At 38.5% G+C, this 15,446-nt stretch overlaps 1 protein-coding gene across 2 annotated transcripts in view; it reads left to right on the top strand.

The window, feature by feature from the left end:
- The first annotated feature begins 10,836 nt into the window (after positions 1–10,836).
- The window catches only part of eml2 (EMAP like 2), a 47,258-nt gene continuing 42,648 nt past the window's right edge, over positions 10,837–15,446 (top strand). The window contains exon 1 of one of the 2 annotated variants that reach the window (XM_038285948.1): positions 10,837–11,103. In XM_038285948.1, the coding sequence (XP_038141876.1) occupies positions 10,896–11,103 (208 nt within the window). In that variant the 5' untranslated portion in view covers positions 10,837–10,895. The remainder of the gene's footprint in view (positions 11,104–15,446) is intronic. The other variant, XM_038285947.1, reaches the window with a different exon arrangement.

The following is a 15,446-nucleotide window of genomic DNA, read 5'->3' as shown; positions in this document are numbered from 1 at the left end:
CCATGCTCCAGCTGTCCTGCCAAGTTAGAGCCCTCTCTCTCATACTCTCCCATCTAGTCCAGCTGCCTTGTTTGTTCACGGCTACAGCCTTGACATACCAGCTTTCCTCCTCCACCTTTCTGACTTCTTTCTGCACTAAGCCTCACCTCTCCTTTAGGTCCCCTTTGTTCCAGCTTATTCTGGTGGAGCAACCCAAACCAAGCCTTCCCTGGGCTACCGACCCGGCAATGTCTTCGTGATGCATTTTGTCCTGTGCCTCCTTTAATGCTTTGCTGGCTGACCACTTTCGGCCTGTCCAGACAACGATGTCTGCCTGAGGTACTCTCTCGTCTTCACTGTCTCGCAGCATCATGGCCTGGCGTGTTTTTGTCGCCTTGTACTCTTCCACCACATTCAATTATAATAAAATTTGTTTACCATAAAATATAAAGAATATATTTTTTCAACACTATTTAATTTCCCATTTAGTAGCCTAGCAACATGTCAACAGCCCATTAGAGATAAGAACAAAATAAATATACAAAAATATAATAAAAATAAAACTATTTTTATATCCCCATAGTTTTTCAAAATTAGACATGGAAAATGGCCTATACTTAAGGGCTTCAGCGGCTTTACATTGCATTCAATTATCCACTCATTCATGCACATTCGCACCCTGATGGTGACGAACTACACTGTAGCCTAATAATAGTGAAATTCTTGAACATATGTTTTACCTGTGTCCTCCTGCACATCGCTTCTGTAAAGAAATGAAAAATTATATTTCTTTGAAAATGAATGATGTTCCCCCATTTGCCCTAAATTATGTCATTTTTTCTATGGACCATCTTCCCCAGCCTGTTTCTAATATTATCAATCTCCTCCTGTTGTTGGGTAAATATCATATCCACTGTGCTAGATAGATCAATGCTAAACCTTCCTTTCATTGGTTTATTCATGACTGTAAACCTTTTTTTCTTCTCTTAAAAAGATTTAAAAAAAAAGAGGCAAATATGCCAAAAAATTGAGTATTGAATTCTCCCAACATCTGCTAATATATTTGCAAGATAAATCCCCTGCTATTTGCTTTACCCTTTAAAATTTTTTTTTATTGTAATTAATCTTCATCCGTTCATGTGAAAGTGAAAGTGAAAGCCCTTTGGGAAACTCCTCCAACTCCCATTGTCATTGTGACACAGCACACACAAGTGAACACTGCACACCATGAAATTGCATTTATGCCTCACCCGTGCAAGGGGGCAGCCCTCAATGGCGCCCCAAGGGAGCAGTGTGGCGGGACGGTACCATGCTCAGGGTACCTCAGTCATGGAGGAGGATGGGGGAGAGCGCTGGTTAATTACTCCCCCCACCAACCTGGCGGGTCAGGAGTCGAACCGGTAACCTTTGGGATCCAATTCTGACACCCTAACCGCTCACCCACGACTGCCCATACTCACCCACGACTGCCCATGCTCACCCACGACTGCCCATAATGTACATGTGTGCCATCCTCTCTGAGAGTAATTTTTTAATGTAAAAAAAAAAAAGCTACACTGTAGCCACAGCTATCATGGGGCAGACTGACAGAAGTTAGGCTGCTGTACACAGGCACCAGCTTCTGATTGCCTTGTCACATACTTTACAAATACCAAGAAATTTGTTCTTGAGGGGGCAAGAGGAAGAAAATGTTTGTTTTGCCTATAGCAATTTATACTTTAGAAGAAGCAATGTTGCTATTCATAGGAAGACCCGTCTTCTGTAACTTATACATCACACCCACAAAAGTAAACAACAGTAACACAACAGCTGAGGAGGCATTTTTCAGATTGATGGGGAGGTGGAGATGTGAAACGGAACACTTTGTATTGATTAGAAGACATATCCTTCAAATCTATATATTTTCTCACCACCTCTGCCAGCCTATCCTCAGACTCTCAGTGGGAGATGTCCAACCAGAAAACAAAAAGGGAGAAATCATCTCAGGTTTTTCTACTTAACCAGATTCAAACAATATTGGAAATTAACCTCAGTAGTGTTGAGTTAAAAAATGTATCATCCAATTCTGAATTAATTCTCATATTAATTCTTTAAAAAAGTATTAATTTACCAAAGGTTGGTTTTCAAAAATTGCATTTCACTATCCTTACAGCCGATATTAACAACCAACACTATATTAATTTGGTTTTGAATTTCAATACAATACTAGAATCAATTTGTTCTAAGCTACACAGTCATGCAGTTCAGATACCAGCTAAAAACATTTATATTTAATACCAGCAGTTCAATTTGAGATTACGTATTGAAGCACTGGATAACTGATCATCAAAAGAGTGAGCAACTCTATGAAACATAACAATTTACAAGGTTATTTTTGAGGGGTGTACTGCTTGCTGTGTAGTTGCTGGATCAAAACCATAATTTCTGGGTGTGAATTAGGTTCAGCTTTAATCAGGTACAGCTATAGGAAACCTTTAAGAGCAGTAAAACCGTATGTGCCTGTATCAGATGCATTATGATGTCCAAAAGAATGCTGATGTGTGAATAAAATAGGATCCAGACTTCATTAGGTAAGGTTAAAACATTCCCCATTGATTACCACAGTTGTAAAAAATCATCAGACCTTTGAAATATAGTTTAAATCAACTGGGCTAACATGATTATAAGGGATTAGATTATTAACAACCCCCGCTTTCAGACACTTAGACAGGTGTGTTGCATTGTGGGCTAACAAAAGAAGCCAAACGTCCCCCATTCTAAATGGGTGGACCCCTTCATCTGTTCCAATCTGAATCTTTTCAAAACAAAAACAAGGCTTTGTTGAGCTACTGTCATGGTCTTGGTTCTGCTATGTCTTACTTTGCTCCATATTTTCTAGTTTTATTGGTTTAATTTCTATTTTGTTGTGTTTTCTGGATATATTTGAGTTCTTAGGGTTTTATGTATTGCCCTCTGTTGCCCTCTTGTTTTGGTTTCTTCTTCTTCTTCTTCTTATGGGATTTTATGGCGGTTGGCAGACTTGTGAATTGTGCATTACCGCCACCAACTGATATGGAGTGAAGCAAGAAAACAGGAAACGATTCACCCCGCCCCCCAAAAAAAAAAAAAAAAAAAAAAAAACCTGTGTAACTTAAACCAACATAATACTAAATCACATTTGCCCATATAATTTTAATTTACTCTAGGTCATCTTAACTCTGCCAGTTTCTGATGGTCCCATCGGTCCTCCCATCATACTTCCAACCATCTCCCAGTTCAAATCTTTAATGTCCAGATATTTTTCTGTAGCCTTCACTATTATTTTGATTTTTTCCGTTTTTTTTGTTGTCTGTGCAGTACAATTAATTACTTCTACCATGAAAAGAACAAAATTTGTCTTTTTAACAATAAGTGAATCTTCATCAATTTTTAGAGATTTCTCTAGAGGTTTGGAATTTGCTGTGTGTTGAACTGTAGGTTTGGGTTTTTCTGACTGAGATGGGATCCTTTTTGCAGCTTCAGCGTAGGTTATTCCGAGCTCAAATTTCATTTTTTTAATTTCCTCAGACCTTTTGCTTGCTTCACAGCCGCGATAGGCAGCAGTATGTTCTCCACCACAATTACAGCATTTTATTTTAGCTTCTTTTCCACATTTTCCGTACTCATGTTCTCCTGCACACCTTCCACATCTCTGTTTCCCTTTACAAACTGCTGCAATGTGACCGAATTTTTGGCATTTGAAACATCTCAATGGTGGAGGATTGTAGATTTTGACATTATAGCTTATGTAACCGATGAATACTTTGCTTGGTAATTGCTCTTCTTCGAATTTAATTAGCACAGATAAACTGTCAGATCTTTCTCCGTTTCTTGTTGTTTTTAACCGTTTTACTTCTTTTACTTTTGCACCGCTTATGTTTTCCAGAATCTCTTTTTCAGAAATTTTTAGAGGAACTCCTCCAATGACTCCCCTGCTGAACTTTTTGTTCTCCATTAAGCTGCACTGAACTCTTATCCCGTCAATTTTGTTGATCCGTATTGCTTTGCCTTGCTGGGCGCTGTCTCTGCAGTTAATTAGCAGGTCTCCACTGTACAGAATTCTGGCACCTTTGACTTCTCCGACAAGTTTATTGATGGTTTTTGTTAAGTGAATCGGATTCCAATTTGTAAAAGAGTCTGCCTGATTAACGACTTTGAATATGACTTTGAATTCATTTTGTTGTGCTGTGGAATGTATGGAATAATCATCACTGGATTGTTCTGAACTAGAGTCCCCTTGAACTGATCTCTGTTTTTTCCGCTTTTTCTCATTTTTTGATGTTGCTATCTTCCAACCTTCATTGTCACTATTTCCCTCTTCCATCCCACAAGAATCGCTTCCTGTTTCCTCACTACTCACAGCCCAAGACATTTCTCCATAAGCAGCTTCAAAACACGCGCCATGCACCAAACGACCATCCACCTTGTTTTGGTTTCCTTTTCCCTAGCTCCTTTCTAGACCCCTCTCTTCACACCTGCTCCCAATCAGCTCGTTAGTCCTCTCTTTGTTCAGTCTCCCATAAATACCCTCCTTGTGTGGTTCCTAAGTGCTGGTTCCTTGTCTTACCTCACCTTTTCCTGACTCCACGTGCTTGTTTTCCTCTTATGCCTTCATGGTTCTGGTTAAGTTTTAAGTTGGATTTTGGATTTCTGCCTCTGTTACCTGTGTTGATTCATTAAAAACTGCAAGAACTCACCTCTGCCTCTCAGCCTCTGCATTTGGGTCCTCAACCAAACCTTGACAGCTACTGTATAAAACCTCAAACTTAACGGTATTCCTGACATTTTGAATTGAAAAATCTTCCTAGATGGGAAGCGATACGTTTCAAAACTTGGAATTAAAGTCTAGTGGATTGTTTTTAATATTATTTAAAAAAAAAAAATTTTTTTTTTGGAATGATTATAAGGGGCACAGACATGGAGGAGTGGCGCTTTGGTATTGAGTTTCATTTTTAAAATATCATCACTCTATGTTCCTAAAATTCTCCACAAAAAAGCCTTTATGTTTGACAGAGGAGATCATTTCAGCATGAAGCTCAACATTATAGATGGAACTAAATTATTTTATTAAAATTGGTTTATACGGTCTGACCACTGTCATAACTCAATTAGTGTCTACTGGCCTCCAGTGGTCAGATTGGAGAATACAGGAATATACGCTAATCTTGATAAGCTATTTGCAAATATGTACATATGTTTTCACATAATATATGAATCATAAAATGTTACAAAAATAATGAAAAAGCAAGGCTCCATGGATTACAAGTGGCTTATGATGATGCCTGAGTCTCTTACTAAAAAAGCCCACATGGTCTGGTGCGAGTGGATTCTATTTCAGCTCACTGATGACTGTTTTATTTAAGTTTATTTGTTGATGGAATGGAATATCAAATTATAGGATCATTATGTTTCTAACCCCATATTAATACCATGTTAGTGCACTTTAGCTGCCCCCTAAAAGGGTATTTTTTATTAATGTATATTTCTTGCTTTTTTATATTTTTTATGTGTACTATTATCATTATATTATATTACTATATGTTATTTTCTAATAATATTGACTATGTATTTGCAATAAAACGACAGACTACAACGTTTAAAAAAACTCAAAATTCAAATGATGAAATCCTACTGATATTGTTTAAAAGCTTTGTGATGGATAATTCTCCTCCGTGAATTATTAAGAAACACAACCGCATCCCCAATATCAGGTTTCTGTTCTGGGAGACTGAATCCTCACGCTGTGGTGTAATACGTTATTTGGGCGTACAGTACAGCTTCAGCCTAAAGGTCTGCTCTCAATGGTCTTAGAGCTGAGCTGGCTGTGAAGCTGTTGCTATAGGAACAGAGACATGGAGAGTAGATAGAGGAAGGCATTTCCGTAAGTTTCCCATAGTTAACCAAGGAAATAGAACTGGCTGGCTTTTCAGCATAATGAAAAACAAGTAATAATGAATTTGTGAAAGCAAGATGAGTTTAAAATAAAATGCTACCAAATGCATTATTTTAAGATAGAGTTCACGTGTGAATCATTATATCAGAAGCAAAATAGATAACAATCAATTGTAAGACTTTACACCATAGAAAATAAAAGACTTTTAAAAAAAAACCTGAAATTTGGTGTATATCCCTAAAGGCTTACATATAGGGTCCGAATTATTCATACAACTTGAATGGATACAAGAAACCAGCTATTTTAACAGACGTTTTTAAATGTTTATTTTTTTACAGGACTACGGAAGAGGATTAATAACTACCTGATTTTTAACTGGGCAGGCACAGCATGGTTCCTATTGCAGGGGGTGGACTGTGAAGCTATCACCGTACTATGATGGTGAGGGTCACTCTTTTTCCCAGGACAGGGAGGGGCTGCTGCAGCAAAACATGAGGGATACTCTGGATCAAGACAAAAACCACCCTGAGTCAGATTTGGATGAAGGAAAACTATTTAATTTGAGTTGGAAGCCAAAAAGTGTTGATTTAGCCCAATAAAGAACAGAAGCGTCAAAGTCCAGTCCTTAAGGGCAGCTGTCTTGCTCCTTTTAGATGTGATTCTGAGTCCAATAATCGGGTCATTAGCAGGACTCTGCAGAACTTGGCTTCAATGATAATTCAGCCAATGGAGGCAGGTGAGAAGGAAAGATGCAACTAAAGGTTGCTGGAAACCAGCCCTCCTGGATTGGAGTTTGATGCCACAGGTTTATTCTATTGAATCCTATGGAGTTAATGCCCTCTAGGGGATGATGGCGGCTCAGGAGGTAAGGCTTCGTCCTCTAGTTGCCAATTCTGAGTCCGCCGGAGATGGGGGATCTGGAGTCAACCAGTCATCTCTATGTCATGTATTTATTCTGCCCAGCCACTGATGCAGGCGAGTCCACCCAGCTTAGGTTAATTCCTGCTGATCGGACTCACCTGCTTCAATGGCTGGGCAGAACAATTACATGACATAGAGATGACTTGTTGACTCCAGATCCACCATCTCTGGCCCCCGCTCCGTTTGGCTCTATCATTGGGTTCACTGACCTTGGCCAGCAGCTGATTTGTGTCAGTCTGCCCCAGAGCAGCAGTGGCTACAGTGTAGCTCAGGGATTCCCAACCAGGGGCACTAGTACCCCTAGTGGTCCGCCAATGCATTGCAGGAGGTACCTGAAAACAGCTAATATTTTACTTCCCAGATAAAGAAATAGAATAAAATACAGGTGCTGGTCATAAAATTAGAATATCATGAAAAAGTAGATTGATTTCAGTAATTCCATTTAAAAAGTAAAACTTGTATATTATATTCATACATTACATACAAACTCATATATTTCAGATGTTTATTTTGTTTAATTTTGATGATTACAAATGACAACAAATGAAAATCTCAAATTCATCATATCAGAAAATTAGAATATTACTGAAGACCAATAAAAACAAAGGATTTATAGAAATGTTGGCCAACTGAAAAGTATGAACATGAAAAGTATGAGCATGTACAGCACTCAGTATTTAGTTGGGCCTCCTTTGGCCTGTATTACTGCAGCAATGCGGCGTGGCATGGAGTCGATCAGTCTGTGGCACTGCTCAGGTGTTATGATAGCCCAGGTTGCTCTAATAGTGGCTTTTAGCTCTTCTGAATTGTTGGGTCTGGTGTATTGCATCTTCTTCTTCACAATACCCCATAGATTTTCTATGGGGTTAAGGTCAGGAGAGTTTGCTGGCCAATTAAGAACAGGGATACCATGGTCCTTCAACCAGGTACTGGTAGCTTTGGCACTGTGTGCAGGTGCCAAGTCCTGTTGGAAAATGAAATCTGCATCTCCAAAAAGTTGGTCAGCTGCAGGAAGCATGAAGTGCTCTAAAACTTCCTGGTATGTGGCTGCGTTGACCCTGGACCTCAGAAAACACAATGGACCAACACCAGCAGATGACATGGCACCCCAAACCATCACTGACTGTGGAAACTTTACACTGGACTTCAAGCAACGTGGATGAAGTGCCTCTCTTCTTTTCCTCCAGACTCTGGGACCTTGATTTCCAAAGGAAATGCAAAATTTACTTTCATCAGAGAACATGACTTTGGACCACTCACCAGCAGTCCAGTCCTGTTTCTCTTTAGCCCAGGCAAGACGCTTCTGACGCTGTCTGTGGTTCAAGAGTGGCTTGACACAAGGAATGCGACAGCAGAAACCCATGTCTTTCATACGTCTGTGTGTGGTGGTTCTTGAAGCACTCACTCCAGCTGCAGTCCACTCTTTGTGAATCTCCCCCACATTTTTGAAGGGGTTTTGTTTCACAATCCTCTCCAGGGTGCGGTTATCTCTCTTGCTTGTACACTTTTTTCGACCACATCTTTTCCTTCCCTTCGCCTCTCTATTAATGTGCTTGGACACTGAGCTCTGTGAACAGCCAGCCTCTTTAGCGATGACCTTTTGTGTCTTGCCCTCCTTGTGCAAGGTGTCGATGGTCGTCTTTTGGACAACTGTCAAGTCAGCAGTCTTCCCCATGATTGTGTAGCCTATAGAACTAGACTGAAAGACCATTTAAAGGCTTTTGCAGGTGGTTTGAGTTAATTAGCTGATTAGAGTGTGGCACCAGGGGCCATCAATTTTGAACCTTTTCACAATATTCTAATTTTCTGATATGATGAATTTGAGATTTTCATTTGTTGTCATTTGTAATCATCAAAATTAAACAAAATAAACATCTGAAATATATGAGTTTGTATGTAATGTATGAATATAATATACAAGTTTCACTTTTTAAATGGAATTACTGAAATCAATCTACTTTTTCATGATATTCTAATTTTATGACCAGCACCTGTAGGGCTGGGTTTTGCACTGTAGGGATTTCACTACTTATTCAATTTGCAGGCAACATATTTATGTTTTTTTTTTCTATTATAACTGAAAATAATGAAATGTCTGAGCATGAAATGTTCAAGGTAGGAAAATTAAATAAATATTTTTTATTTTTTAAATCACTTTTATTTTTCTATTTGTGGAAAATAATCAACACATTTGACCAAGGGGTAGTCATTCTGTTCTAGACATAACCCTCTCTTTTGATCTGGGCTTGGGACCAGCACCAGGAGCACACAGAGCCATGGATCCTAGAGGCAGGATTATTATGTTTTTTTTTTATTATTATTATTGAACGGTACATGGAATAAAATACATTTATAGATTTCTATACATTCTTGATTAAATGGTTGGCATCTGCTTCCAGCCTTCAGTGGGAAACTGGGGGGACATTCTTCATTCAAGGTGATCGTTGTGTTCTGAGGCAGAGATAAAAACCACAACCATCCCATGGATCAGCAGATGTTACTGTTGCTGTGGGGAGGTGGGTCCTTCTGCTTCTGGAGACTTCTGTCTTTCAGTCAAACACTTGTGAATATCCTAAACTTTCTCTGACGTTGGAGTGTGTTTAATGATGTGAACAAACAGTCAGGTCCCGTCTCACCTCTTGGGAACAAACACAAGGAACGGCCAGGGTCCATTAGGAGGTTCTTGGAGAAAGCATTGCAGGAAAAACGCCTTCTGGCTCTCATAGTTGAAGCGTGTCCATATTTGGACACGTGTTGCAGATGTTTCTGTTCTTCCATCAGGCTCTCTGTTGATGTTTTCCTCTCCTCCTCCATCTCTTTCAGAGCCTCTTCTGTTGATGTGAGGCTCTCTAGAAGGCAGGACTTCTCTGTTTGCCTCTGCTGCCTCTTATGGTGCAGTACCTCTTGAACATCTTCATTGCTGCTTCTGTATTTCTCACAGTTTTCTGCTGCTCTGTCAGGAGCCTGGATTTTTCCTGGATCCAGAACTGTCTTTGGTTCTCTAGGTCTTGCTGAACTTTGACCAAAGCAGCCTGAGAATTCTGACTTTAATCTCAGAATTCTGACTGAATTCTGACAGCTAACAAGCATGTTAGCATCAAGCCATAGCCATGTCTGTTTTAGAGACTACAGTAAACTATCTCTCTTGTTTTAATCACCTTCTGCTCTTCCATTAATGAAATATCATCACCGGGGACCCCTCATGTAAAAATGTACCTAATTCTGTCATTTTCCACCAATGTGTCCCAAACAACTCAGCTGAGTGCTCCCACATCTCTTCTTTCATGGTGCCCATCTACATTAAGATCCAAAATTCTGAGATTTAAGTCAGAATTCTGGGAAAAAAGTCAGAATTCTGAGATTAAAGTCAGAATTCTGAGAAAAAAGTCAGAATTCTGAGATTAAAGCAAAAATTCTGACTTGTTTCCCATATTAAACTGAAATAATATTTAAAAATCTGTTAACTTTTTTAATTTTTTCAGTGGCCCTAATCCTCTTCCATACAGGACTGAATGTTCAAGGGTTAAATGAATGGGGGAGTCCAAAAAATAGTGCATATCTACAGTATGAAGGGGGATTTTACATTTACAATATTCAAAACGGTCTTTTTTTTTATATATTTATCTAAATATCTGTAAATTACAAAATAATCAGCTCAAACCACCAATTCAGATGGGCCAAACTGGAAAAGATGCAGGAAAATGATAAAAGAAATAAGGCATGATTTGATCTTAATGCAAAATAGGTCTAAATAAGTTCTGGTGATGCTTTTAAATTTTAGAAAGTTATGTTATCAAAATTGTTGGAAGCCTCCTGTCCTGTCAAATAAATATTTGTGTTTTAACAGGATCATTTCCTTCCTTTTTGTAATGTTTAATGGTCAAACTTTCACAGGACAATGATCCCAGAGACATTAAAAATAGACATATTGCTCCTGGAAAGAACCAGGGTAAGTAGAAAGGCTTTTAATTTGAAAGCTAGAAAAGGGAAACCTGTTTGTCATAAAATGTGCGCTTGACGCTGAGGATGTGAAGCTGGAGCGGGAGAAGCAGCTGAGACAGGTGGAAGGTGTGACTGGCTGTTTATGAATGTGGAGGAGACAGCAAAGGCTGAGGGCGTGAAGACAAGAAGGAGAGAAGCGAAGGGAGGAAGGGGGAGTCTGCCCAGAGCCGGAGGAGCTGAGGGAAGGAGAGGAGGAGGAGGAGAGAGGAGGAGAAGGATGTCTGAGAGGATCGCTTCGTGCGGGAACCTGTGTGACAGCACCAACCTGCTGCTACAGTATTGCAACAACGGTGAGATGGCAACCAGGTTATCAGCTGTAGTAAGGAAATAATTACTGGCAAAAAAAAAAAAAAAAAGAAATTCAATTAACTGATATTTAATTAGATGTAGCTGCTTCTTTTAAAACTGTAAGTCTATATTATTTATATTTATCTAAATGTTATTTTTAACCTCTGTTTGGAATTAAAACTGAAGCTGTTTTTATAGTCTGTAAGTAGCTACACCTTTGAAAATTTAATTTAATATAATAAAAATGTCAGATCAGAGCCGGATGAGCTTTAGTCGTATTTATATACATTTATTCTTTTTTATATACTTGAAATAATGGCACTAATTCCCAGTATTTAACCAATCATCTCCTAATTTAATATTTTTTTAAAGCTGCTCCTGTTTACTTCCACCTGCATAAAGATGTGCATTTAGATAGGCCTGTTGTTAAAAGGTTAGTGGAAGGGGCCGTATAGATGACTAAGGTCCACCTCTTTGTTAAGTGATCACATTTCATTGATTGAGACGAAGCAGAAAGTACACTGACTCTTCAAGGTGTTTTAAATTTCTAAATTATATTGTAAAAAAATAAATAAAAATAAAATAATGAATCAAACCTAGTGACCCATGATGCCATCACTTATAAAACAAATTCTCTTCAATCAAGTGCTAGAAATAAACAGGGTGCACAACATGCTGTCTGATCACTGGCTGTTACTTTAACAGAGGCGTCATCATGAATGGAAGCATTGTTCTACCTGCCTGATCACTGCATTTACTGTATAGCAGAGTTTACAGTAGAGTTCTGTCTATCTTTGAGTTTGTTTCCTCCTCTTCCTCCCAGGCATGCATGTCTGCGTCTTTGATATCTGGATTTTCATATGGCCATTGCATGCAAATAAATATCCTCTGTCAGAATTTGGGTATTTATCATATATAGCATCAAAGGAGGGCTTTAACATTTGAATTAAATATTGAAATTTTGAAGCAGCTGTTTAGAACATGCACAGTGCCTCTAAAAGTGTCCATATGTCTAGAGCTTTTTCACCTCATGACCACTATCTTCAGCACTGAGGCCTTATGTTATAGATGGTGTTGCACCGGTACCGATACCAGTATCGGGCAGGGTGCCTGATCCCGCACTAAAATGGTGGTATCAGTATCGGCGAGTACCAACAAATAGAGCACTGATACCCTTTTCAGAGCGAAAAGTTATTTAACTATAGTCACCCGTAGGCAATAAAAAGTTCTACTGCATTCAGTTTGTATTAGTCTTTTTCCTGCTTCACAAAGGTAGGCAGCAGCTTGACAAAGCTATGATGGCAATTATTTTACATACAAGTAGTATTCAGTTCTTTATTTATCCACACATCAATTTCAAACAGATGATATCTGTATTGTTTGGTATTAGCCAATACTGCAGAGCCAGATATCGGGTATTGGGGCCAAAATATGGCATAGGTGCAACACTAGTTATAGACCAACATAAAGTACCCAATCATCGTAAAGTGGGAGTAATATAGATACCTTTCTTCTTTCTAAATATATTTATACTGTCAGTCAGTATTTACTCATTCACTACCATGGCAGCGGCAGGTCTTCTTAGGCATAGCTCTAGCAAATCTGAATATCTGGTGAACATTTTGTGGTATTTATTGTTTATTGGTATTTATTGGGGTGTTTATTTATTGCTAACAGTTCAAAATATCTACAGCTGTTCTGTAGTCTTTCTCTGGGGAACTGTGTGGCTTTGACTGCATTTCACTCTACTCAAAGCCTTGAAAACACAAATACTGCCTTTTGGAAATGTTACATTTTCAAAAAAAGCTTCTGCAGGATGCCATTTACATTAATAGTGTGTGGCTTTTAGCTCTACCATTAAAAAAATACCTGCATTACTCATTGTTTGAGTTTTGTTGATGCTCTATGGAATGTGACAGTGGAGAAAATAGGGTTAAATCTCTCCTAGTTTGGGGGTTTTTACAACTCCGAATCAAAATAATTTTACTAAATACATTAACCCAAAAATAAACACTAGAAACATCTCTGCTTCTGTCTCCTTTAACCCCAGTCAGCCTCAGCAGATGGCTGCTCACTCTGAGCCTGGTTCTGCTGGAGGTTTCTTCCTGTTAAACAGGAGTTTTTCTCTCCACTGTCGCTACAAGCATGTTTGGTGTCAGGGATTGCCATTGAGCCATTAAGTCGATGCAGTCAGCTGGTTTTCCTTAGATAGAAAACTTTGAATCATTTGACTGTATGATCTGATCGAATTGTTTCTCTAAAGTGCCTTGAGATGACATGTGTTGTTAATTGGTGCTACAGTATATAAATAAACTGAATTGAAATTGAATTGACTTGTATGGAGCTAATTCGATTGTGAAATCTGGCCTTTAAAGCATTGAAAAGTCAAGCTCTAAATTGAAATATTTAAAAATCAACACATTGAAAATACAAACACTAAGAATTCAAACATTGTACACTGGAATGTGGAACATTGAAAATGTAAAATTCCCTCTAAAAATACAGTGTCAGCTTGAAGGAACTCTCCAGTGGCAATGAGATCATCTCTCATTTAAAAAAGGCTGCAGCTAACAATGACTGTATCATCATAGTTTTTTACTTATTTAGAGGAAATGTAAAATTTTGAGCGTTTGATTTTTCAATGCCAAATTTCCTATTCAATGTCAAAGCAAGCTGTCACTGATTTAGCTCCATAGCAGCACATCTCTTTCAGTCACAAACTTTACTTTGACTGGGCCATTCTAGCACAGTATAGCCCCGGCTTTATGTTTTGAGTTTGATGACTTGATGGCAGGTCAACCTTGTTTTCTCCTCACATGATGACTAGATCAGGCCCATTTTTTCCGTATGTTCCCTACAGGATTTGTAGCCAACAGAAACCAAAGCATATGATTGTTTAGTTTCACAGACAGCTGTGAGATTTCCACAGCTTGAGAAATTGTTTTACAAACTAACCCTGCTTCTCCAAATCCCTCTTTCTGACCTGGCTGCTAGGCTCTTTGTCTTTATGCTATTGTTTGTTCACTGATGTTTTCTATCACACCTCTCAGACTTTTGTAGTGAGATTCCATTGTACTTGTAAATAAGATAATAAATGTTATTGGATCTAACTTGTTAAATACAAGAGATTACACAGAAATGTACTCCTTTTATTCACTACCTGTTTTCTTAAGGCATGTCTGAAGCACTGGCCTTTATTTAGCCGTATTAGACTGATTTGGGGTTACGCTTTTCACTTTGACTTCCTTTTATATGCACTTTCTTTTTTATTCAGAGTTATCCTCTACTTTGTGTTGGTTTTTCATCTAAAACTCCAATAAAAACATTTCAGTATACACTTGCAACATGAAAAAAATATGAATATGAAAGTTTGAGGTGTATGAAGGGTAGATTTTTTGAACTCTCTAAGCCAGAGCTAGATGTTTATTAGAGGGAAGTGAGCCTTGATGCATTGTGGATTATTAAAGCCCACAGACGGGCCAACTCTGTGACAGGTGCAGGGACAGCGAGGGGCGGTGAAAGCCTGACCAGAGCTGTGATGGTTCGACATGATCAGTCTGGTGAATACTGAGGTTTTAAATCCTTCTGAAGATCTATGAATACTTATCATCTCAAATGAATGATCCGAATCCTCTTTGCTGACAGTGAGGGAGAGATGCAGAGCAGAGAGTAACTCTGGACTGACTTGTTAAGTGACAGCTGGTCCTGCACGGGGAGATCAGATGTTATAGCTAAGCTCCTCCCCTTTTACCACGACTGAATATCTGATTTTATCTGATTGTTAAAACCAAAGGAAAACACAACTTTAAAGTTTGTGAATGTAAAGATGAATTTGAATTGAAAAACTCAGAGACAAAGTGCAGTGGATTGTTTTTAGTTTTCTTTTTTTGGAATGACTATGACCTGGATGACGGGGAACCTTCACCAGGGTAAAGATAAAACATATTTACAGGAGTAACACTACAAATGATAAAGAATCGTTCACGTGGGAAACCCCAGAATCTGGCTGTCATTGGAATATTAAAGAAACACTACATCTAGATTCCACACAAAACACCATCTCAGGCCAGAATCCTCTTAGATGATTGGTTAAATCACCAGACAAGCTCAGGGAGTTGATGCTGATCTAGTTTTGTCCCTCCTTCATTCATGTGTCTGAATAATCTAGCTTTTATCTCTTTTTACATCACAGCCAGTGACATAAGAAGAACACGTTTCTGTATTTTCATTGCCTAAAATTTCACTTATATAACTCAATGCATCACTGATAATAGTAGTAACATTCTGGGGCTTTCAGCTGATTAATGAATGAACATGCTTTTTTTTCTTTCAATAATTGATCTAA

This window comes from Cyprinodon tularosa, unplaced genomic scaffold (assembly GCF_016077235.1).
Source record: "Cyprinodon tularosa strain WSP-4 unplaced genomic scaffold, ASM1607723v1 ctg218, whole genome shotgun sequence".
Classification (NCBI taxonomy): domain Eukaryota; kingdom Metazoa; phylum Chordata; class Actinopteri; order Cyprinodontiformes; family Cyprinodontidae; genus Cyprinodon; species Cyprinodon tularosa.
This window is presented reverse-complemented; position numbering and strand designations above follow the sequence as displayed.